Source organism: Cucumis melo, chromosome 2, assembly GCF_025177605.1.
Source record: "Cucumis melo cultivar AY chromosome 2, USDA_Cmelo_AY_1.0, whole genome shotgun sequence".
NCBI lineage: Eukaryota > Viridiplantae > Streptophyta > Magnoliopsida > Cucurbitales > Cucurbitaceae > Cucumis > Cucumis melo.
In genome coordinates, this window is record NC_066858.1 from 5259813 (window position 1) to 5285135 (window position 25323).

The 25323-nt window shown below is 41.9% G+C and overlaps 1 protein-coding gene and 1 long non-coding RNA gene across 2 annotated transcripts; both read left to right on the top strand.

Moving 5' to 3' along the window:
- The first annotated feature begins 1857 nt into the window (after window positions 1-1857).
- LOC127148167 (beta-glucosidase 12-like) lies at window positions 1858-17143 on the top strand. The gene is made up of 14 exons (XM_051081188.1): window positions 1858-1959; window positions 2101-2170; window positions 2272-2330; window positions 2472-2547; window positions 4024-4101; window positions 4244-4331; window positions 15183-15316; window positions 15395-15516; window positions 15647-15762; window positions 16007-16224; window positions 16372-16403; window positions 16485-16590; window positions 16674-16776; window positions 16972-17143. The coding sequence occupies exons 1-14, from the start codon at window positions 1858-1860 to the stop codon at window positions 17141-17143; spliced, it is 1476 nt and encodes a 491-aa protein (XP_050937145.1).
- On the top strand, window positions 13041-14048 carry LOC127146560 (uncharacterized). Its single transcript, XR_007818021.1, has 3 exons — window positions 13041-13118; window positions 13192-13255; window positions 13861-14048. It is a non-coding gene; the product is annotated as an uncharacterized LOC127146560 (long non-coding RNA).
- Window positions 17144-25323: the final 8180 nt, after the last annotated feature.

Genomic DNA, 25323 nt, shown 5'->3' on the forward strand with positions numbered 1-25323 from the left:
TTGAAATTTTTAATGATCTTAATCGCATTATGTCGGTAAACTTCAGCTTTAACTTTATGGTACCAACTCGAACAATGACTTCGTCTTTTGATAGCTTCAACTATACATAGTAATTCATTGGATAGAATTCATTGGTTTTGTGTATAATATAGAGGCTTTTGGTTTGGGTTATATAGAACTTGTTAGTTTTTGGAATATGGATTCAGTTTAAGTTTACTTAATTTCGTTGTTTTGTTGATTTTTTTTAGATTAAACTGCATCTTATATAATATGGAGAAGTCGTGGATGCAAAAGAATAGAACGTTATCTGAGTATGCTTATGAGGTTGAGATGTTTATTAAAAATGGGTTGAAGCATTCAAAGACGTCGAATGTCATGGCTTGTCCTTGTTTAAAGTGTGTGAATGCAAAAAATTTAGATGTGAATACAATTAGAGATCACTTGTTTTTTAACGGCATCGATCAGAGTTATCAAGAATGGATTTTTCATGGTGAATCACTACCAATAAAGAGAAACAATGAAAGTGTCTTTAGTAGTGTAAAAGAAGAAATTGACGAGGATGATGTTGATAACACAATTGGAATGTTTGAGGCTGCACATAATTATTTTAATGACAAGTCAGAAAATTTTGAGGAAGTAGTAGATGATGCCAAGAAACCATTATATCCTAATTGTACGAATTTTACCAAAATATCTACGTTGATAAAGTTATATAATTTGAAAGCTAAATTTCGATGGAGTGATAAGAGTTTCACTGAGTTATTACAATTACAATATTTTAGGTGTTGGATGATCGTATTTGCTGTAGTACTATATGGAAGTGAGGAAAAGTGTGATTGTATTTTAGTGTTGGATCTTATGCATTGTAGGTGTTTACTATTGGTTTGCCATGGATGGTAGGATGTGTTGTTTGATATGTGTGATTATATATAAGTGTATATATTGGAGGATTTGGAGTAGTTGGACTTATAGTGTTGAATATAGTTGTGTTTATTGATATGTGATTATATGTAAGTGTTGGATGATGTGTATTTGTTGTAGTTCTATATGGAAGTGTATGCTGGAATTTTAGGTATTATTGTGTGCATTGCAGGCGAATTAGGTATTATTGTGTGCATTGCAGGTGAATTAGGTATTATTGTGTGCATTGCTGGAATTTTAGGTATTATTGTGTGCATTGAGTAGTAGGCATTATAGCTAGTGTGCAAGCCATTTTTTTATTTTTTACAATATACGATGACGAACATTTCCGGACGTAATTCGAATCAAATAATATCGGTTTTGCCGTCATAAAAACTATTATAAATACGACATGAAATGAATCTTTAAAAATGACATTAAATGTGTCTTTAATGTCGGTTTAAAAAACGACATTAAATGTGTCTTTAATGTCGGTGGGAAAACGACATTAAATGTGTCTTTAATGTCGGTGGAAAAACGACATTAAAAATGTGCAATAAGCGACATTAAAGACATCTTTAATGTCGGTTATAAACCGACATTAAAGATGAACCGACATTAAAGACCTTCAATAACACCTTCAAAGATGTCGGTTTAAAACCGACATAGAAGGTCTTTAATGTCGGTTTATAACCGACATTAAAGCCCAACCGACATTAAAGACCTTTAATAACGCTTACAAAGATGTCGGTCGCCAAGTGACATTAAAGGCCTTTAATGTCGGTTTTAAACCGACATTAAAGGCCAAATTTCTTGTAGTGATCAGAAAGTTGAAGTATCTCACCAATCGAACTTATAAAGCCAAGAAGGATAATAAGGGCTTTTTAAATTTCTTTTTTCCAAATTCCTTTTCTTTGACGTATTTTTCCTTATCCTTTTATACTACTTTCAATTTCAATGGCTGAAGAGGCTCCAGACTCCTCTTTTATTCCCCGTATAATTAGGAGAAGCACCTTCCCTCCCGGCTTTGTTTTTGGTTGTGCATCATCTGCTTATCAAGTAACCATAAAAACAAACTTTTCCTTCTTTTCACTTTTATTCTTTCATTTTCTAAATTAATAATATCTAACATATGTATATGTATGTATGTACATATGTGTATATATATATATATATATATATATTTATTGTATTTAACAGTATGAAGGTGCTGCTTTTGAGTATGGGAGAACACCAAGTATTTGGGATACATTTACTCATCTACACCCTGGTTCTTGATCTTTCTTCCTCTCTTTCTCTAGCTCTTTCCATACGAAAAATAAGAACAAATAATTGAGAAAGTAAGTTATGTTTGTTTTTGTGGAACTCCAGATAGGATTGATGATGGCAGTAATGCAGATGTAACTGTTGATCAATACCATCGATACCTGGTTTGTGAGATCTATATAGTTGCAGTACATAAAATTTAAAAATTGGCAGACCACAACTTTTTTAACCTTAATTACTACTTGATTTATCTGTTAAAAATGTACATTATTATATTGATTATGTATTCTTCGTGTACAAAACAGGAAGATGTTGACATTATCAAGAAATTAGGTTTCGATGCATACCGATTCTCAATTTCATGGTCTAGAGTCTTGCCAAGTAAGGATTTAAATATCACTTACACACATATATATAAAACTTATCTTCAGATTTTGTATACTTAATTTTTTTTTTTTTTTTTAAAAAAAGGAATTTGGATTCACGAAGAAAACCATGGGTTGGATTGGCAGCTGACACTTTAGGGCAACTTTAGTATTTTCTTTAAATACAGGAGATTTGCTAAAAAAAAAATGCAAAAACAAGTTTAAGTACATGATAGTAACAAAAACAAAATCCAACCCACATATGTAAATTGTAAAATGTCACAAAGCCCAACCCACAATTACTGATATACATTTGATATACTTAATACACATTTGATACATCTAATATCCATATATTTGATATACATTTGACACTTCTTTCTAACCTTTAAACTTTAATACAATTGATACACCATAATTTTTGTTATATTTACAAAATTTTAAACTAATGTATTATATTCGTAAAATTTAAGATGTAGAGTATTTTAAAATGTGAGAATTTTATCGTATTTATAAAATTCTAAAACAATATAGTATATTTAGAACATTGTGTTATCAAAAGGGTAGTGATTGCAATCTTCCTTAAAAATAACCCTAATCCTCACTTTTACCGCATCGGACCTAATGGGCCAAAGAATGCAAAATTGTCATTTCTTTCTTTTTTTTTTTTAACCTTAAATTAGTTAATTTCAATTTTTCATACTTTATTTTGAGATGAATTTAATTAATTTAGATTAAAAGTATTTTGAATTAAACTAACCATTTGAATAAAATTGATTAAAGTTGTATTTTTTTGGGTACTTTGTCAAATAACACGACATTTATGCTTTTTTTATGTCAAATTTATATACATCTTAAAAAATAATAATCAATAACATATCTTCGACAAATTCATATCTTTATTTCTTAAAAATGGCGTATTACAAAATATTGTCGTATAAAAATTGGATATCAATGTCTGTGTTTATGTTTCATATCTTATAGAATTTGAAAATTATAATACTATTTGTCTAAATTAAACAAAATGCATCTAGTTAAAGCATATATGGTTGATTGATAATGTTAGAAATTCCATGTTTTTTTTAAAGCTTCTACTCAATTTTATGACTTTTGTTAATTAATATGCTATTTTTTATAATATACATGTGTACTATGAAATTCGATAAACAAAAACAACTTGTCTAAAGCTACTTTTTAGTTTTTAAACAAACCACTAATAGAATGTAAATAGCAAAAGAAGAAAGTTAGAGGTAAATGACAACAGACTTGATTTTTTTATAAAAAAGTTACAAAGAGAGAACTTAGTAACTTTATTATATTTTTATAAAACTAAGCGTTTTGAATTCACTTATATAATTTTAGTTATCTTCTATGCCTTTAGATAATCTTAATTTGTAGTACTTAGATTTTGCATACATATCCATACATATACATATATATAGTTTAACTAATGATGACTTATGTATTAATTACGTTTTGAAAATATCCATAGAGGGAAAGCTTTCTGGTGGTGTTAATCAAGAAGGAATTGATTATTACAATAGACTCATCAACGATCTCCTCTCAAAAGGTTAGTGTATTATATATCTTAATACTTCATTGACTCATTAAAAGGGTTTGGTCTAATCGATTATTTTAACCAAATTATTTGGCTTAATTAAATAACTTCCTAATTTTAATGATCAATATTTGGAATTGTAATTAATTGGTAGGTATCGAACCATATGTAACAATTTTCCATTGGGATGTTCCTCAAGCTTTAGAAGATGAATATCTAGGCTTCTTGTCCGAACGAATTATGTGAGTATAGCCTTTCTTTTTTCTTTTTAAATAAATATAATAATTATAGACATATATATTATAGTATTAATTACTGTTTTTATATAACAAAATACTTCCCCTATAGTATTGTTAAAAAGAAAAATAATTCCTCTTGTTCCTTTGTTTCTCTCTCCTTTTAATTAAGTTAATAATATGGTTGACTTTTAAACATCTTTGATGATAAGTCCTTAGTTGAGATACATACTCATATTGGCATATAATAATCATAATAATTAAATGAATAATTGTATATATTGACAATAATTAATGAGCTGCAGAAAAACTTTTTTAGTTGTTAATTAAAGATTAATGAATAAACTAAGCTTAAATGGCTGTATTTGTATCCTAACCTGTAACGCCCAACAATTTGGTTTCCCTTTGTTGTTTTGACCATTAATATTAATATTAAGTGTGGTTAATATTATTATTATTATTATTAAACTAAGGTTTTTTTTTATATATTAATTTTTGAAGTTAGGGGTGAAATAATCAATTAATGGCTTAACAAATAAATTAATTGCCTTGGAAAGGGTCAAGGGTGGTTTAATTGAGGAGAGAGAAAAGAGGGTTTAGGGATTTCTTTTATTATTTTAATTCTTTTAAAAAGGGGCATTGGGAAATGTGAGACTCATCATCTCCCCAAAGAAGAAAAAAAAACCCTAGCCGCCACCACTCTCCGCCGCCGCCGCACGCCGCCGCACGCCACCGCACGCCACCGTCGCCAGCTGCAAAATAACCCTCGGAGCCGGCCGTAGTAGAGCCGAACCACCATCCCAGCCGCGCCGCGTCTGCAAGCCGAATCCGGAGCCGCTCCTCATCCGCGCAGCCGAGCGCCGTATCTGCAGCCAGCCACGCCGCGCCGCGTAGATCCGACGCAGCGCAGCCGGAACTCGCCGAGACAGCCGAAGCCAACCAGCCGCGCGCCTGCAAGTCGAAACCGAGCCGCCGCCGAGCTTCCAGCCGCGTCGGAAAAATCGAGCAAGCCGATCTGTGCAGCCGAAGCTCGCCGCGCCGCGTCGATCTGAGAAGTTCAGCCAGCCGCGCCGCTCCGATCGAGCCGAAGGAAGCCGCTTCGATCCGCGCACAGCCGTCTCCCGCAGCCGCCACTCGAAGCCGATCCGCCGCGCGTGCCTCTAGCCGACGAACGAACCCGGAGCCGCTCCACGCCCGCGCGCCCGAAGCCGAAACCGAAGCCGCGCCGCGTCCAGCCCTCTCCGCGTGTGAGCCGCGTCCGCGTGGGAAGCCGCGCCGCGCGTTTCCGCGAAGCCGAGCCGCATCCCCTCCCTGTTGCAAGCCGAGCCGCACGCGTAGCCTCCTGTACCGAGCCGAGCCGCGCCTGCGCCAAGCCGAGCCGGTCCCTGTCTTCTTCCAGCCGAGCCGCCAAGACCAAATTGGCTCCATCCACCTAGATTTTGGTAATTTAATTAATTATTGTGGCATTTTCCAGTAAGACTCCATGCTTCGGACGTCAATTAAATTAAATTGGGACTAAAATTTAGTTATTTTCCTTAAGGGACGTCTTGGACCAAGTAATTGCTGCAGCGCGGGAATTCTTCAGCAGGGGGGCTCGAGCACTGCAACCTCTCTAGGGTAAGTTATTTCAAATGAGTCTTGAACCGATAGTCGTTGGCGACCTAATTACGAATTTTGGCATATTAAACAGTTAGGACTTCGTCGCTTGGAAAGCGTACTGCCTCGCGGTTAGGACTCGACAAGTAGATCTCCAGGTAAGAGATTCTACTACTAGCTTCATGTTTAGAAGTATGAGACTATGTATGCCCGACTTTTCATGTTAAGGATTAGACAGTACGTTGCCTGAGATAAATGTTAGTATGATGCAAATGACGATATAGTTATACTATAGCCTGTTATGTGTGGCAAGAGCTGTCATGGCTACGACGAATGTCGGGACGGAAAGTGTAGAGATGATTTATGTGACATGTTATATGTGGATGCCATGTGTATGTATACTGCAATTAGGGTACCTGTTAGCTTAGTCTGTTAGAGTCGTACCTGCATGGGTGTCCTTCGGGATCACCACCTATTGAGGACTGTGTGGTCCGACGGGACACCAGTCTAGCATGGATATAGATATGACTCGAGTGACTCGACGGGGTCCTCGCATCCCGACTGTCCTAGGTGTCCCCCGGGGCACCGAAGACCAGAGTTACGTTCCTACGGGAGCGCATGATTGCACGTGTTCGGGAACGTGCCAGAGATTGGGTACCAGTTATCAGGACTCTAACAGGAAGTTAACAGGCACCTAGTGGGACTAGTAGTGGGTCCCTTACTGAGTATTTTTATACTCACTCTCTCCATTTTATGTTTTCAGGTAGAGGACGAGGCAAGGGCAAGGGCAAGCTGGCGAGCGACCCGAAGTGAGACCGTGAAGGGCCATAGGGACTACCGCTTCCGCTTATTCTTATTTCAGATTTTCGCATTTGAATTTGAGTACTTTTCATCACTTACCATCTTTTATGTAGATAGGGCCCGAGTAGGACTTCAGAACGCTTTTACATTTTTGCATGACAACCTTGTTTAAATTTTATAAATGAAATTTCTTAAACCGTATGCGTTTTAAAATTTTTATGACTTAAACCACTTGTTCTATATTTGGTAATGACTTCGATTCAGTATAAGGAGTTGGGTCGTTACAGTTGGTATCAGAGCACAGTGTTTTAGGTTCTGTAGACTGACCTACGATGTAAGTCATTTTTTGTTTTGGTTTACTTCACCCTATGGCTATACGGTCCTTCGGCACTCGCCAGGTATGTCTAAAGCCTTGCTAATGTTAAGATTACAATTTTGCCTGAATAGTCTAAGACCTAGAAATAAGGTGTTAAGTTCTTGTGGTGAAAAGTTTGTTGGTGAATTTTAGGGAGAATGTCGCCACGTAGGGGTGCACGCCGAGGAGGTGGTAGGGGAGGCAGAGGAGCCGGTCGTGGCCAGCCGGAGGCGCCACCTGTTGCACCGGCAGTCGACCCAAACGCACCGGTCACCCAGGCGGACCTCGCCGCGATGGAGCAGCGTTATCAGGACATGCTGCAAGCTGCTTTGGCACCTTTCCTTGCCGCCCAGCAGGCCCAGGCCGCCCCTGTTCAGGCCCAGGCCGCCCCCGCTCAGACCCAGGCCGCCCCTGTTCAGGCCCAGGCCGTCGCTCCTCCAGCCCCTGAGGAAGCTCAACCAGTACCAGTTCAACTGTCGGCCGAGGCGAAACACTTACGGGATTTCAGGAAGTATAATCCTAAGACCTTTGACGGATCCATGGACAACCCCACAAAGGCCCAAATGTGGTTGACGTCCATAGAGACTATTTTCCGGTACATGAAGTGCCCAGAAGACCAGAAGGTGCAGTGCGCAGTCTTCTTCTTGGAGGACAGGGGTACCGCCTGGTGGGAGACCGCTGAGAGAATGCTGGGGGGCGATGTCAGCAAAATAACCTGGGAACAGTTCAAGGAGAACTTCTATGCTAAGTTCTTCTCTGCCAATGTGAAGCACGCCAAGCTGCAAGAGTTCCTAAACTTGGAGCAAGGCGACATGACGGTGGAGCAGTACGACGCCGAGTTCGATATGCTGTCCCGCTTTGCTCCCGACATGGTAAGGGATGAGGCGGCCAGGACGGAGAAATTCGTTAGAGGACTCAGGCTAGACCTTCAGGGCATTGTCAGAGCCCTCCGTCCAGCCACGCATGCTGATGCACTACGTATAGCACTGGATTTGAGCCTGCCTGAGAGAGCCGATTCGTCTAAGGCTGCCGGCAGAGGGTCAGCCTTGGGACAGAAGAGGAAGGTTGAGACGCAGCCTGACGTAGCACCGCAGCGAACACTGAGGTCAGGAGGTGTCTTCCAGAGACACCGACGGGAGCTTGCAGCAGCCGGGAGGACTCTGAGAGTGCTACCCGCTTGTACTACCTGCGGGAGAGTCCACGGAGGTCGTTGCTTAGCTGGAAGTGGAGTCTGCTTCAGATGTAGACAGCCGGGGCACACTGCTGATGTGTGTCCTCGGAAACCCTTTGAGACGACACCGCCCCAGCCTTCTGCGTCCCAGCAGGGGAGAGTTTTCGCCACCACCCGGCAGGAGGCCGAGCGAGCTGGCACAGTGGTGACAGGTACGCTCCCAATTTTGGGGCATTATGCTTTTGTGCTATTTGACTCTGGGTCATCCCACTCGTTTATATCCTCCGTTTTCGTTCAGCATGTGGGTTTGGAGGTAGAGCCTTTGGGTAGTGTTTTGTCGGTTTCTACTCCATCGGGGGAGGTCCTATTGTCCAAAGAACAAATAAAGGCATGTCGGGTAGAGATAGCGAATCGTATGTTAGACGTGACCTTACTAGTGTTAGACATGCAGGACTTTGACGTGATACTAGGCATGGATTGGCTGTCAGCCAACCATGCAAATATAGACTGTTTTGGCAAGGAAGTTGTCTTTAACCCTCCCTCCGAGGCTAGCTTCAAGTTCAGGGGGGCAGGCATGGTATGTATACCCAAGGTCATCTCAGCCATGAAGGCTAGTAAACTACTCAGCCAGGGAACTTGGGGCATCTTGGCAAGCGTAGTGGATGTGAGAGAGCCAGAAGTTTCCCTATCTTCCGAACCAGTGGTAAGGGAGTACCCCGACGTTTTCCCAGACGAACTTCCAGGACTTCCGCCTCCCAGAGAAGTAGATTTCGCCATCGAGTTAGAGCCGGGCACTGCCCCTATCTCGAGGGCCCCTTACAGAATGGCTCCAGCCGAGCTAAAGGAGTTGAAGGTCCAGTTACAGGAGTTGCTGGACAAAGGCTTCATCCGGCCCAGTGTGTCGCCTTGGGGAGCCCCAGTATTGTTCGTGAAGAAGAAGGATGGGTCGATGCGCCTTTGTATTGACTACCGAGAGCTGAACAAGGTGACAGTCAAAAACCGCTACCCCTTGCCCAGGATTGACGACCTGTTCGATCAGTTGCAGGGAGCCACTGTCTTTTCCAAGATCGACCTGCGATCAGGCTATCACCAGTTGAGGATTAGGGACGGTGACATTCCCAAGACGGCCTTTCGATCGAGGTACGGACATTACGAATTCGTTGTGATGTCTTTCGGCTTGACTAACGCTCCCGCAGTATTCATGGATTTGATGAACAGGGTGTTTATGGACTTTCTAGACTCGTTCGTCATAGTCTTCATTGACGACATCCTCATTTACTCAAAAACTGAGGCGGAGCACGAGAAGCACTTACACCAGGTTTTGGAGACCCTTCGAGCCAACAAGTTGTATGCCAAATTCTCCAAGTGTGAATTATGGTTAAGGAAGGTGACGTTCCTTGGCCATGTGGTTTCCAGTGAGGGAGTTTCAGTAGACCTCGCAAAGATTGAAGCGGTGACCAACTGGACTCGACCGTCCACGGTTAGTGAAATTCGAAGTTTTCTGGGCTTGGCAGGTTACTACAGGAGGTTCGTGGGAGACTTCTCACGTATAGCCAGCCCGTTGACCCAGTTGACCAGAAAGGGAACCCCTTTTGTCTGGAGCCCAGCCTGCGAGAGGAGCTTTCAGGAGCTCAAACAGAAGCTAGTGACTGCACCGGTCCTGACAGTGCCCGATGGTTCGGGAAACTTTGTAATCTATAGCGACGCCTCCAAGAAGGGACTGGGCTGTGTCCTGATGCAGCAAGGTAAGGTAGTTGCTTATGCCTCCCGCCAGTTGAAGATCCATGAGCAGAACTACCCTACCCATGACTTGGAGTTGGCAGCTGTAGTCTTTGCACTGAAGATATGGAGGCACTATCTGTACGGCAAGAAGATTCAGATTTACACCGACCATAAGAGCCTGAAGTACTTCTTCACTCAGAAGGAGTTGAACATGAGGCAGAGGAGGTGGCTCGAGTTGGTGAAAGACTACGACTGCGAGATCCTATACCACCCAGGCAAAGCAAATGTAGTGGCTGACGCGCTGAGTAGGAAAGTGGCACATTCAGCAGCGCTAATCACCAAGCAGACCCCCTTACTCAGGGATTTTGAGAGAGCCGAGATTGCAGTCTCAGTAGGTGAGGTTACCGCACAGTTGGCTCAGTTGGCAGTTCAGCCAACCTTGAGGCAAAAGATCATTGCTGCTCAGCTGAATGACCCTTACTTGGCAGAGAAGCGTCGTGTGGTAGAGACAGAACAAGGTGAAGACTTCTCCATATCCTCTGACGATGGCCTTATGTTTGAGGGACGCCTGTGTGTGCCGGAAGACAGCGCAGTTAAGACGGAGCTTTTGACTGAGGCTCACAGTTCCCCGTTTACCATGCATCCTGGGAGTACGAAGATGTACCAGGACTTAAGGAGTGTCTATTGGTGGAGGGGCATGAAGAGGGATGTGGCAGAATTTGTCAGTAGATGCTTGGTGTGCCAGCAGGTGAAGGCACCTAGGCAGCATCCAGCAGGGTTGTTGCAACCCTTGAGTGTGCCAGGGTGGAAGTGGGAGAGTGTGTCGATGGATTTTATTACGGGACTGCCCAAGACCCTAAGGGGCTACACGGTGATCTGGGTTGTGGTCGACAGACTCACGAAGTTGGCCCATTTCGTGCCAGGGAAATCCACTTACACTGCCAGTAAGTGGGGGCAGCTATATATGACAGAGATTGTGAGACTACATGGAGTACCCGTATCCATCATTTCAGACAGAGACGCCCGTTTCACATCGAAGTTCTGGAAAGGACTTCAACTCGCATTAGGTACGAGGTTGGACTTCAGCACGGCATTCCACCCTCAGACTGATGGTCAGACAGAGAGATTGAACCAGATTTTGGAAGACATGCTGCGAGCCTGCGTGCTAGAGTTTTCAGGAAGTTGGGACTCCCATCTGCATCTGATGGAGTTCGCCTATAACAATAGCTACCAGGCCACTATCGGTATGGCACCGTTCGAGGCTCTGTATGGCAAGTGCTGTAGATCCCCTGTCTGCTGGGGCGAGGTTGGAGAGCAGAGGATGCTAGGCCCCGAGTTAGTGCAGACGACCAACGCAGCCATACAGAAGATCCGAGCTCGTATGCTGACAGCCCAGAGCAGACAGAAGAGTTACGCTGATGTACGACGTAAGGACCTCGAGTTTGAAGTGGGAGATATGGTCTTTCTGAAGGTTGCACCCATGAAGGGTGTTCTGAGGTTCGCGAAGAAGGGGAAGCTGAGTCCACGCTTCGTAGGGCCGTTCGAGATATTGGAGCGAATTGGCCCCGTGGCTTACCGCTTGGCGCTACCCCCATCTTTTGCTGCAGTGCACGACGTATTCCATATCTCCATGCTGAGGAAATATGTCGTAGACCCAACACATGTGGTGGACTTCGAGCCACTGCAGATTAGCGAGAACTTGAGCTACGAGGAGCAGCCTGTCGAGGTCCTGGCAAGGGAGGTCAAGAAGCTTCGCAGTCGAGAAATTCCACTGGTCAAAATCCTTTGGCAGAACCATGGAGTGGAAGAGGCTACGTGGGAAAAAGAAGAGGACATGAGAGCCCAGCACCCCGAGCTGTTCGAGAATTAGAACTTTCGAGGACGAAAGTTTTTGTAGGAGGGAAGATTGTAACGCCCAACAATTTTGTTTCCCTTTGTTGTTTTGACCATTAATATTAATATTAAGTGTGGTTAATATTATTATTATTATTATTAAACTAAGGTTTTTTTTTATATATTAATTTTTGAAGTTAGGGGGTGAAATAATCAATTAATGGCTTAACAAATAAATTAATTGCCTTGGAAAGGGTCAAGGGTGGTTTAATTGAGGAGAGAGAAAAGAGGGTTTAGGGATTTCTTTTATTATTTTAATTCTTTTAAAAAGGGGCATTGGGAAATGTGAGACTCATCATCTCCCCAAAGAAGAAAAAAAAAACCCTAGCCGCCGCCACTCTCCGCCGCCGCCGCACGCCGCCGCACGCCACCGCACGCCACCGCCGCCAGCTGCAAAATAACCCTCGGAGCCGGCCGTAGTAGAGCCGAACCACCATCCCAGCCGCGCCGCGTCTGCAAGCCGAATCCGGAGCCGCTCCTCATCCGCGCAGCCGAGCGCCGTATCTGCAGCCAGCCACGCCGCGCCGCGTAGATCCGACGCAGCGCAGCCGGAACTCGCCGAGACAGCCGAAGCCAACCAGCCGCGCGCCTGCAAGTCGAAACCGAGCCGCCGCCGAGCTTCCAGCCGCGTCGGAAAAATCGAGCAAGCCGATCTGTGCAGCCGAAGCTCGCCGCGCCGCGTCGATCTGAGAAGTTCAGCCAGCCGCGCCGCTCCGATCGAGCCGAAGGAAGCCGCTTCGATCCGCGCACAGCCGTCTCCCGCAGCCGCCACTCGAAGCCGATCCGCCGCGCGTGCCTCTAGCCGACGAACGAACCCGGAGCCGCTCCACGCCCGCGCGCCCGAAGCCGAAACCGAAGCCGCGCCGCGTCCAGCCCTCTCCGCGTGTGAGCCGCGTCCGCGTGGGAAGCCGCGCCGCGCGTTTCCGCGAAGCCGAGCCGCATCCCCTCCCTGTTGCAAGCCGAGCCGCACGCGTAGCCTCCTGTACCGAGCCGAGCCGCGCCTGCGCCAAGCCGAGCCGGTCCCTGTCTTCTTCCAGCCGAGCCGCCAAGACCAAATTGGCTCCATCCACCTAGATTTTGGTAATTTAATTAATTATTGTGGCATTTTCCAGTAAGACTCCATGCTTCGGACGTCAATTAAATTAAATTGGGACTAAAATTTAGTTATTTTCCTTAAGGGACGTCTTGGACCAAGTAATTGCTGCAGCGCGGGAATTCTTCAGCAGGGGGGCTCGAGCACTGCAACCTCTCTAGGGTAAGTTATTTCAAATGAGTCTTGAACCGATAGTCGTTGGCGACCTAATTACGAATTTTGGCATATTAAACAGTTAGGACTTCGTCGCTTGGAAAGCGTACTGCCTCGCGGTTAGGACTCGACAAGTAGATCTCCAGGTAAGAGATTCTACTACTAGCTTCATGTTTAGAAGTATGAGACTATGTATGCCCGACTTTTCATGTTAAGGATTACACAGTACGTTGCCTGAGATAAATGTTAGTATGATGCAAATGACGATATAGTTATACTATAGCCTGTTATGTGTGGCAAGAGCTGTCATGGCTACGACGAATGTCGGGACGGAAAGTGTAGAGATGATTTATGTGACATGTTATATGTGGATGCCATGTGTATGTATACTGCAATTAGGGTACCTGTTAGCTTAGTCTGTTAGAGTCGTACCTGCATGGGTGTCCTTCGGGATCACCACCTATTGAGGACTGTGTGGTCCGACGGGACACCAGTCTAGCATGGATATAGATATGACTCGAGTGACTCGACGGGGTCCTCGCATCCCGACTGTCCTAGGTGTCCCCCGGGGCACCGAAGACCAGAGTTACGTTCCTACGGGAGCGCATGATTGCACGTGTTCGGGAACGTGCCAGAGATTGGGTACCAGTTATCAGGACTCTAACAGGAAGTTAACAGGCACCTAGTGGGACTAGTAGTGGGTCCCTTACTGAGTATTTTTATACTCACTCTCTCCATTTTATGTTTTCAGGTAGAGGACGAGGCAAGGGCAAGGGCAAGCTGGCGAGCGACCCGAAGTGAGACCGTGAAGGGCCATAGGGACTACCGCTTCCGCTTATTCTTATTTCAGATTTTCGCATTTGAATTTGAGTACTTTTCATCACTTACCATCTTTTATGTAGATAGGGCCCGAGTAGGACTTCAGAACGCTTTTACATTTTTGCATGACTACCTTGTTTGAATTTTATAAATGAAATTTCTTAAACCGTATGCGTTTTAAAATTTTTATGACTTAAACCACTTGTTCTATATTTGGTAATGACTTCGATTCAGTATAAGGAGTTGGGTCGTTACAGTTGGTATCAGAGCACAGTGTTTTAGGTTCTGTAGACTGACCTACGATGTAAGTCATTTTTTGTTTTGGTTTACTTCACCCTATGGCTATACGGTCCTTCGGCACTCGCCAGGTATGTCTAAAGCCTTGCTAATGTTAAGATTACAATTTTGCCTGAATAGTCTAAGACCTAGAAATAAGGTGTTAAGTTCTTGTGGTGAAAAGTTTGTTGGTGAATTTTAGGGAGAATGTCGCCACGTAGGGGTGCACGCCGAGGAGGTGGTAGGGGAGGCAGAGGAGCCGGTCGTGGCCAGCCGGAGGCGCCACCTGTTGCACCGGCAGTCGACCCAAACGCACCGGTCACCCAGGCGGACCTCGCCGCGATGGAGCAGCGTTATCAGGACATGCTGCAAGCTGCTTTGGCACCTTTCCTTGCCGCCCAGCAGGCCCAGGCCGCCCCTGTTCAGGCCCAGGCCGCCCCCGCTCAGACCCAGGCCGCCCCTGTTCAGGCCCAGGCCGTCGCTCCTCCAGCCCCTGAGGAAGCTCAACCAGTACCAGTTCAGAACGCTTTTACATTTTTGCATGACAACCTTGTTTAAATTTTATAAATGAAATTTCTTAAACCGTATGCGTTTTAAAATTTTTATGACTTAAACCACTTGTTCTATATTTGGTAATGACTTCGATTCAGTATAAGGAGTTGGGTCGTTACATAACCATTTATTATATTTAAATAGAAGTTTAATAAGGGTGGTCAATATATAATAAAGTTTTTAGTCCTCTTATTTAACCTAATAATACTATCAGATTCGTTTCCAAACCATTTTTGTTTTGAACCCAACTTTCTCCTCTGTCAAATATGTTCAAAGTAAATATCCCAAAGCTTGCTTTCTTCTATTTCTATTTTAAAAGTTTTGGCTAAATCACTAGATGAGAGTCTACCAAAAACTTAAAATAGAACAAAGAAACATGTACTTCAAGGAAAGGAAATAACGCGTGGATATTATTATTGATTTCAGAAATGATTATCGAGATTTTGCTGAGCTTTGCTTCAAAAAGTTCGGAGATAGAGTGAAACATTGGATCACTTTTAACGAGCAATATATCTTTGCCTCATATGGCTATGCAACTGGACTATTTGCACCCGGCAGAGGCTCTTCTTCAGAATATTATGATTATCTTTGTGAAGATTCTAAGAATAGACCACATGTTGGTCTTGTACCACGTAGAGGCTCGTTCTGGAAACTGTTAGATTGTGAACTTAAGGGAAATCCTGGAACTGAACCGTATATTGTTGGTCACAACCAAATTCTCGCACATGCTCTAACGGTTAAACTTTACAAGTCTAAATATGTACTACTTCCCTAAATTTGATTTTGGTTAATTCCATTAGTTAAAAGCTCAAAATTTTATAATTTATTGATGCTGAAGTAGATTAAAATTTTCACATTTTTTTTACCATTTTCTCATATGGTATTTGTAGGAGTATCAAAATGGTCAAATTGGGGTGACATTGAATACGGATTGGTACGTCCCATATTCAAGCAGTGAGGACGACAAAAAAGCTACATCTCGAGCTCTTGATTTTTCTCTTGGTTGGTAAGTAAAACAATTAATATATTAAACAATTAGTATATAATTTTTTGAATAGCACACGATTTGTTTTAAATAATAAAACTATTAAAAATATTTATCAATATTGTTGGTGAGTATCTACACCATACTTATTGCGTGGTTTATCAAAAAAATAGAAAATAAAAGGTTAATATATTTTATAAATAAGTTGAGAATGTTAGAATTTTCAAATTACCCTACTTTGTTTAAACATTATATTAATTTGTAGGTTTTTGCATCCTTTGGTGTATGGAGATTATCCAGCCAGCATGAGAGAACTTGTGAAGGAGAGATTGCCCAAATTCACAGAAGATGAAGTTACATTGGTGAAAGGGTCATATGATTTTCTTGGAATAAATTACTATACAGCTAATTATGCAAAAAATAATCCCAATGTTGATCCTAACAAACCAAGCCAAGTCACTGATCCCCATGCCGATGTTTCAAGTAATGCATTCATTATATTTTACTATTACATCAAAATGATCATCTAATGTTATATATCTTTTATTTTTACATTTCTTTTTCTCATATATACACATCTAAATTTCTCTCTATTTTGACTTTACCCATTTGTGTGTTTCTGAATTGTAGCTGATCGAGATGGAGTTTCAATTGGCCCAAAGGTAATCAATGTTATTTGAATTATATTAATTTTAAACAATATTCCTTTTTTTATCAAATTAATGGTTTGTTAAATTGTTTAGGTGAGTGATGAATCTTGGCTTGCAGTTTATCCAAAAGGATTGAGAGATCTTATGGTACATATAAAGATTCATTACGAAGATCCAATCATTTACATCACAGAAAACGGTACACAATTAGTTTTACTATACATATATACATATGCTTGATGTTTATATATTCTTATTGATTAATATACTTTTTAAATACAGGATATCTTGACTATGATAGTTCCAACGTCGAGAAACAACTTATGGACTTGGGTAGAGTTAAATACCACCAAGAACATCTCATTAAACTTCATGAATCAATGGAGTAAGTAAATAGACAAAATATCACAATTTATTTTGCAAAAGACCGTGATAGACAAATAAACACAATTAATTGTATTGATGATAAACTATAATACTTTACTATATTTATTAGTATTCTAGTTCATTATGCTATATATGGAAACAAAGCAAACTATATATTTACTATGCTGTTGACTAATAATATATTATCTCGTAGGGCTGGAGTAAAGGTTAAAGGATATTTCGCATGGACATTATTGGACGATTTTGAATGGTCAAGAGGATATACTATGCGCTTTGGAATAACATACGTTGATTTCAAAAACAAAACTTTGGAACGAATCCCAAAACTATCATCAAAGTGGTTCACCCATTTCCTAAGCAGTTGAAGACGATTCACAGCCCCATCAAAGCTACTTGGCAAGGCATTATCATAATAAAGCCCCTTAAAGCTATTTGCTAAGGCATTATAATAAAGCCCATTAAAGCTATTTCCTAAGGCATTATATTGATCTAATGTTGTTTTTGTTTTTGACATTGCAATCTTGTTATTTTAATGTTTTGGGTCAATAAAATAAATTACCTAGAGCTATTGTGTTGTTTGGATTGAGAATATATATGCTACTTTCATTTACCCTATCACTTTATTTCCCTCTTTCTATTATTATTATTAGACTCGTTGTATAAGTGAAATTTAAACAAAAAATAGTAGAATATATATAAAATATAATCTAAGGACAAAATAATTGAATATATAGCATAAAAATTGGTAAAAGACTAAAAACTTCCACGTCTATTGCATTATATTTTCAAATTATTTTTTCTAATTGTGTTATTTGTTGTCGTCGTCGTGGTCATCTTCAATTTCCTCTTTCTTTGATGATTTTAGTTGAGGGAGACTAGTTGAATGACTTAACTTTTTATGAGATCTTTAACCTAAATTATTATTTCGTGTATTGAAATTTTAAACAAAAATTATTTGTCCATTTGGCTATATCTAACCACTTTTTAACTTAAGCTTAGGCCCCCTACCCAAGTAAAAATAGGATCTTAAAATCCAAAACTACACAAATTTTAGATACATTTTATTAAAAAAATAAATAAATATAAGCCCGACGTGGAAATAAAGTTTTCAAATACATTAATAAATAAACAAAAACATGGACAAAAAGGGTAAAACATAAAACATGGATGAACCGTCTAAAAACATGAATGAACCGTCTAAAAACATGGAAATAAGGGTAGCAAAAGCATTGGTTTAGAACCAATGGCACAATCATGGATCCTTGTTGTCACTTGCCGACTTGTCTTTACTTGTAACGACCAAACTTTTTATATTAAACTGAAGTCATTACTATTAAAAATAAATAGAGGTTTCTTAAAAAAAAAATTGAAGATAATACTAAACTTTTATTGAAAACCTCAAATACTCATTTTTAAGTCATAAATAAAAGTATATATAAATAGAATCTAGCAAATGAAATCCTAGTTTAGGCTCTATCTAATTTTAAAGAAAAATAATCATAGAAACATAACTCATGAGTTTGATAAATGTAATAATACAAAAATACTAAAAACCAAAACTATAAAGCAAAAGCAGAAGCATAAAAAAGTTTCTATATGGCAAGTGGCGGTCACTTCTTATCATTCGCCAACTTCTCTCTACTTCTACCTCTGTTTGAAAAATTAAACATAGAAAGAGTGAGTATAAACATATACTCAGTAAGGGACCTACTACTAGTCTCACTAGATGTTTATTAACTTTCCATTAGGGTCCTATAAAGAAGTACCTCTAAATTGGCGCGCTCCCGAATACATGCTATCTAATGATCCCATAGAAACATATCTGACCTTCGGTGAACCCAAAGGAATACCTAGGATAAAATTAGTATTTGGTGAACCTGGAGGAACACCTAAGACAAACTAGTCTTCAGTAAACTTGAAGGAACACTTAAGACAATCGGCTGTAAGTGACCCCATCGAACCATTGATATACATATATAACAAATCATGACAGATTGGTGGTCCCATCGAACCACCATTACAAGAGACGGGGGGACTCCCGACGCAAACACTACAACAAATTAGGCTTTCAGTAACATTTTTTAATAACATATATTATAAAATGTTATAAAAAAAAGATAAGAAAAGCGGGGGAGAGAAAAAAAAGAGTAAAGAAATTAAAAAGATAATCGAAGTGCTATTAAAAAGAAGAAAAAAAGAAAAGCGGGAAAGATTTGGGCGAAAAAATTAATTTGGAGCCCAAACACCTAAAAGAGTAATCGATCTCCCGTTGGCTCTCTTCTCTCCATCGTCTTCTCCGTCGTCTTCTCCATCGTCTTCTCTCCATCGTCTTCTCCATCGTCTTCTCTATCGTCTTCTCTCCATCTATCGTCTTCTCTTCTCTTCTCGACAACTCAAATCTCCTACTTCGTCTTCTTTGTTCTCTTCAGTCCATCACCTTCGTTTCCAAGCTCCATCTATTTCTGTAAGTCCCCCTGCCTATCACGAAATAATAAACATAAGTTTGAGACGAAGGGCTCTTTCGGATTATCAATCCATCTTCATCTGGTATGCTCGACCATCTTTTTGTTGCCCTAATTTGTCTATTCTTTGACTAGTTTATCTTTTTTTCTGTTGGTGGTTGTTTGATGTTTGTGGTTGTTTGGTGTTTGTGTTGAATATAATGTAGGTTATTTTGTCTTTAGTTGTTTGATGTTTATGGAAAATCTTTCAGTTGATGTTTGAGTATTGGCAAGGATATTTGTGAAAAAAAATTAAGTTGATGTTGATTATTCTCAAGACTTCTGTCTGTACAATTTATTTTTTCTTGAACCCTTATGGAAATTGGGTATGTATATGTATATATAGATGACTGATTTACGAAGAATGAGGCATTAAAACTATCTCCCTTTTTCCCTTGTGTCGATCTTCTCATCTCCCTCACCTCATCGTTCGCTCACTGTCTATCTTCCTCACGACAGTCCTTTCATTGCAGTTCATCAATTTCCAGTGGTAGTGAATCTTCACTCTTCCCTTGTTGTCTTTCTCTGTTTTCTTTTTCTTTTTCTTTCTTTTGTAGATCTCATTTCTGAATTTTTAAACTCTCTCAGAGCCTTTCAATGGGTTTTTTATGATTTACATGTTTGTCTCTTTACTGGGTATTTGTTAAATGGAGAGTCTCTACCTTGAGCTGTATTCTTTTAACTAGTATTCCTTACTTCCATTGGTAGCTACTCTGCAAGTTTTTGCACTATGGTAAGTTATTTTAAAAAAATTGGAGTTAGGTTGAAGAAGTTTGATATTTGATCTTTGATATTTACATCAATTCCTTACTTCCATTCCTTAACTAGTCAATAAAATATTTGATATTTGCATAATGGATGAAGCTGGACACAACACTCTTCCAGTATGTAGAATTTAGTAGAACGTTTGTTGCAAATTTTATTTTAGCATATGATTATACAATGGTCGTTGATTATCAAATCTTTTTAAGTTTACTTTTTACATTGTTGGCGATGGTAGCACCGATATATTATTTTTTTACGTTTAGAGGTGAAGCAAATGGATGCATAACAATTTCTTTGCAAAAACTTTTGAATTAGTTTTGGACTTCTTCAACCACTTCTTAGCTATGACTAGTCATTTTTTGCAAGTGGTGGGTTAAGACTTTGTTTAGATAAATCAATTAAGATATTGCATATTAGTTAACAAACAATGGAAAATTTCTAACTTGTAAAAGGTTGATGGTTGGAGGTGAGGATTAATTCAAAAGATTGCTTAAGATTATGGTGGATTTTGGACTAATTTAGACTTTCCAATGTATTTTTTTTCTTTTTTTTTTTGCCAAGGATGATTAGTGTAACTTGTTGATAGGTTACTTAGTTAAACTTCTCATTTGTTTTAGCCAAGTTGCGTATATAAACGTACACAATATTAAAATTTCATTTTGTATATATACAAGTAAAAGAGAAATATTATAGTTTCTAAAAAAGAAAACATTGTATACATGCAAGTAAAAGATAAATATTATAGTTTCTAAAAATACATTGTTAACATAACCCGAGATGACTAGTCAATTTCATCAATTTTCTGTCAGTTGCCATGGCTATGGTGTAGGTAGATTAGATATACCAAAGAGCAATAAAAATGATTTGATAGAGATGGAAAAAAACAAACAAACAAACAGGGAAAAAAAAACTTACCAATTATATGTTGAATAAGAAGAGAGTTGTCAGCTACCAGTAGAATAACTATTTAATAGAGTAGGCTATTTCATTAAAATTACATTATAGAATAACCGTTGGATGTAGATTTTTGAAACTGTATATGTGTGTGTTCTGATATTTGTTGTATTTTAGTTTGGGATACATTATGTTTAATCTCTCTTTTATGTCTTCCAATTGCATTGTCTGATTTTGGACTTGAAATGATGTACTCAATGTTTTATGTTAACAATATTTGGGACAAAATGGGAAGACATGTTTTGTTAGGTAAGCTTAGTCTCATATTTCATTTTTCAACGTTATGGTGATGTCGAATATCTGTAACTGTAACGCCCCAGCAAATTAGAGTTTCACCTCTAGAGTTTTTTCTTTCTTTTCTTTTCTTCAAATTGTTATGGATTTGATTATTGTGGACCTTATGCTTAATGTAAGGGTAAAGTTTTCCTTGGTTATTTTCTTAATTATTGAAGTTAGGGGGAAATAATTTAATTAATGATGATTAGCAAATTAATTATTTGCCTTGGAAAGGGTCAAGGGTGGTTTAATTGAAGAGAGAGAAAAGAGGGTAATTGAAGAGAGAGAAAAGAGGGTTTATTAAATTCTTTTATTATTTTAAATTCTTTTAAAAAGGAGGCATTGGGAGACGTGAGACTCCTCATCTCCCCAAAGAAGAAAAACCCTAGCCGCCGCCACTCCCCACGCCGCCGCCGCCGCCGCCAGCTTCAAGCACAAGCGCCGGAGCCGGCCGCAGTAGAAGCCGAACCACCCTCCTAGCCGCGCCGGAAATCCGTCCAAGCCGATCCGCGCACGCCGGGCATCCATCGCAAAGCCGAACCCGCAGCCGCCACCCGAAGCCGATCCACCGCGCGTCTGCAAGCCGAACCCGTAGCCGCCAGCCGAAGCCGGAACTCGCCGCACCGCTTCGATCTAAAGAGGACAGCCGACGCCGCGCCGCTTCGATCAAGCCGAAAGGAGCCGCTTAGATCTGACGCAGCCGGAACGTCCATCAGCCAGCCGTCGCGCCGTCGCGCCGACTGAAGCCCAGCAGCCAACGCCGAGCCTGCCTCCAGCCGTCGAACCCGAACCCGGAGCCGCTCCACATCCGCGCGCCCGAACCTGGAGCCGAATCCGCGTGTGAGCCGCGTCCGCGCGTGAAGCCGCGCCGCGCGCTTCTGCGTAGCCGAGCCGCGTCTCCCTCCTGTTGCAAGCCGAGCCGCACGCGTAAATCCCTGTACCGAGCCGAGCCGCGCCTGCGCCAAGCCGAGCCGGTCCCTGTCCTCTTCCAGCCGAGCCGCCAAGACTAATTTGGCTCCATCCACCTAAATTTTGGTAATTTAATTAATTATTGTGGCATTTCCCAGTAAGACTCCATGTTTCGGACGTTAATTAAATTAATTTGGGACTAAATTAAGTTATTTTCCTTAAGGGACGTCTTGGACCAAGTAATCGCGGCAGCGCGGGATTTCTTCAGTAGGGGCTTGAGCACTGCAACCTCTCTCTAGGGTAAGTCATTTCAAATGAGTCTTGAACCGTTAGTCGTTGGTGACCTAATTACGAATCTTGGCATATTACACAGTTAGGACCTCGTCGCTTGGAAAGCGTACTGCCTCGCGGCTAGAACTCGTCAAGTAAATCTCCAGGTAAGAGATTCTACTACTAGCTCCATGCTTAGAAATATGAGACTATGTATACTCCAATTTTGCATGTTGAGGATTAGACGGTACGATGCCTGAAATCAATGTTAGTATGATGTAAATGACGATATGGTTATACTATAGCCTGTTATGTGTGGCGAGAGCTGTTATAGCTATACGACAAATGTCGAGACGGAGAGGGTAGAGATGATCTATGTGATATGTTATATGCTGATGCCATGTGTATGTATACTGCAATTAGGGTACCTGTTAGCTTAATCTGTTAGAGTCGTACCTGCATGGGTGTCCTTCGGGATCACCACCTATTGAGGACTGTGTGGTCCGACGGGACACCAGTCTAGCATGGATATAGATATGACTCGAGTGACTCGACGGGGTCCTCGCATCCCAACTGTCCTAGGTGTCCCCCGGGGCTCCGAAGACCAGAGATACGTTCCTACGGGAGCGCATGTTGCACGTGTTCGGGAACGTACCAGAGATTGGGTACCAGTTACAGGACTCTGACAGGAAGTTAACAGGCACCTAGTGGGACTAGTAGTGGGTCCCTTACTGAGTATTTTATACTCACTCTCTTCATTTCATGTTTTCAGGTAGAGGACGAGGCAAGGGCAAGGGCAAGCTGGCGAGCGACCCGAAGTGACCGTGGAGGGCCATAGGGACTACTGCTTCCGCTTATCCTTATTTTAGACTTTCGTAATTGAGTTTGAGTACTTTTCATTACTTATCATCTTTTTATGTAGACAGGGCCCGAGTAGGACTTTAGAATGCATCACCTTTTTTTGCATAACTACCTTGTTTGAATTTTCATAAATAAAATTTCTTAAACGTTACGCGTTTTTAATAAATTTTATGACTTAAACCACTTGTTCTATATTTAGTAATGACTTCGATTCAGTATAAGGAGTTGGGTCGTTACAGTTGGTATCAGAGCACAGTGTTTTAGGTTCTGTAGACTGACCTACGATGTAAGTCATTTTTGTTTTGGTTTTACTTCACCCTATGGCTATACGGTCCTTCGGCACTCGCCAGGTATGTCTAAAGCCTTGCTAATGTTAAGATTACGATTTTGCCTGAATAGTCTAGACCTAGAGATAGGGTGTTAAGTTCTTGTGGTGAAAAGTTTGTTGGTGAATTTTAGGGAGAATGAGTGAAATATTCCTCGACCACCAGCTCGTTATATTCAAGGAAGGAATCCGAATTTAGGTTCTTTCGGAGGAGACCAAGAAAAGAGAAGAAAGAGGGAGATTCTTCATCAAATCAACGGATCCAGCGATTCGATTCGCTGAATGAATTGAGTCGAGTATCAGGCTGGATGAATGAGAAGGGAGCCGCCACGTAGAGGTGCACGCCGAGGAGGTGGTAGGGGAGGCAGAGGAGCCGGTCGTGGCCAGCCGGAGGCGCCCCCTGCTGCACCGGCAGTCGACCCAAACGCACCGGTCACCCAGGCGGATCTCGCCGCGATGGAGCAGCGTTATCAGGACATGCTGCAAGCTGCTTTGGCGCCTTTCCTTGCCGCCCAGCAGAACCAGGCCGCCCCTGTTCAGGCCCAGGCCGTCGCTCCTCCAGCCCCTGAGGAAGCTCCACCAGTACCAGTTCAACTGTCGGCCGAGGCGAAACACTTACGGGACTTTAGGAAGTATAATCCTAAGACCTTTGACGGATCCATGGACAACCCCACAAAGGCCCAAATGTGGTTAACGTCCATAGAGACTATTTTTCGGTACATGAAGTGCCCAGAAGACCAGAAGGTGCAGTGTGCAGTCTTCTTCTTGGAGGACAGGGGCACCGCCTGGTGGGAGACCGCTGAGAGAATGCTGGGGGGCGATGTCAGCAAGATAACTTGGGAGCAGTTCAAGGAGAACTTCTATGCTAAGTTCTTCTCTGCCAATGTGAAGCACGCCAAGCTGCAAGAGTTCCTAAACTTGGAGCAAGGCGACATGACGGTGGAGCAGTACGACGCCGAGTTCGATATGCTGTCCCGCTTTGCTCCCGATATGGTAAGGGATGAGGCTGCCAGGACGGAGAAATTCGTTAGAGGACTCAGGCTAGACCTTCAGGGCATTGTCAGAGCTCTCCGGCCAGCCACGCATGCTGATGCACTACGTATAGCACTGGATTTGAGCCTACCTGAGAGAGCCGATTCGTCTAAGGCTGCCGGCAGAGGGTCAGCCTTGGGGCAGAAGAAAAAGGTGGAGACGCAGCCTGACGTAGTACCGCAGCGAACACTGAGGTCAGGAGGTGTCTTTCAGAGACACCGACGGGAGCTTGCAGCAGCCGGGAGGACTCTGAGAGAGCTACCCACTTGTACTACCTGTGGGAGAGTCCACGGAGGTCGTTGCTTGGCTGGAAGTGGAGTCTGCTTCAGATGTAGACAGCCGGGGCACACTGCTGATGTGTGTCCTCGGAAACCCTTTGAGACGACACCGCCCCAGCCTTCTGCGTCCCAACAGGGGAGAGTTTTCGCCACTACCCGGCAGGAGGCCGAGCGAGCTGGCACAGTGGTGTCAGGTACGCTCCCAATTTTGGGGCATTATGCTTTTGTGCTATTTGACTCTCGGTCATCCCACTCGTTTATATCCTCCGTTTTCGTTCAGCATGTGGGTTTGGAGGTAGAACCCTTGGGTAGTGTTTTGTCGGTTTCTACTCCATCTGGGGAGGTTCTGTTGTCCAAAGAACAAATAAAGGCAT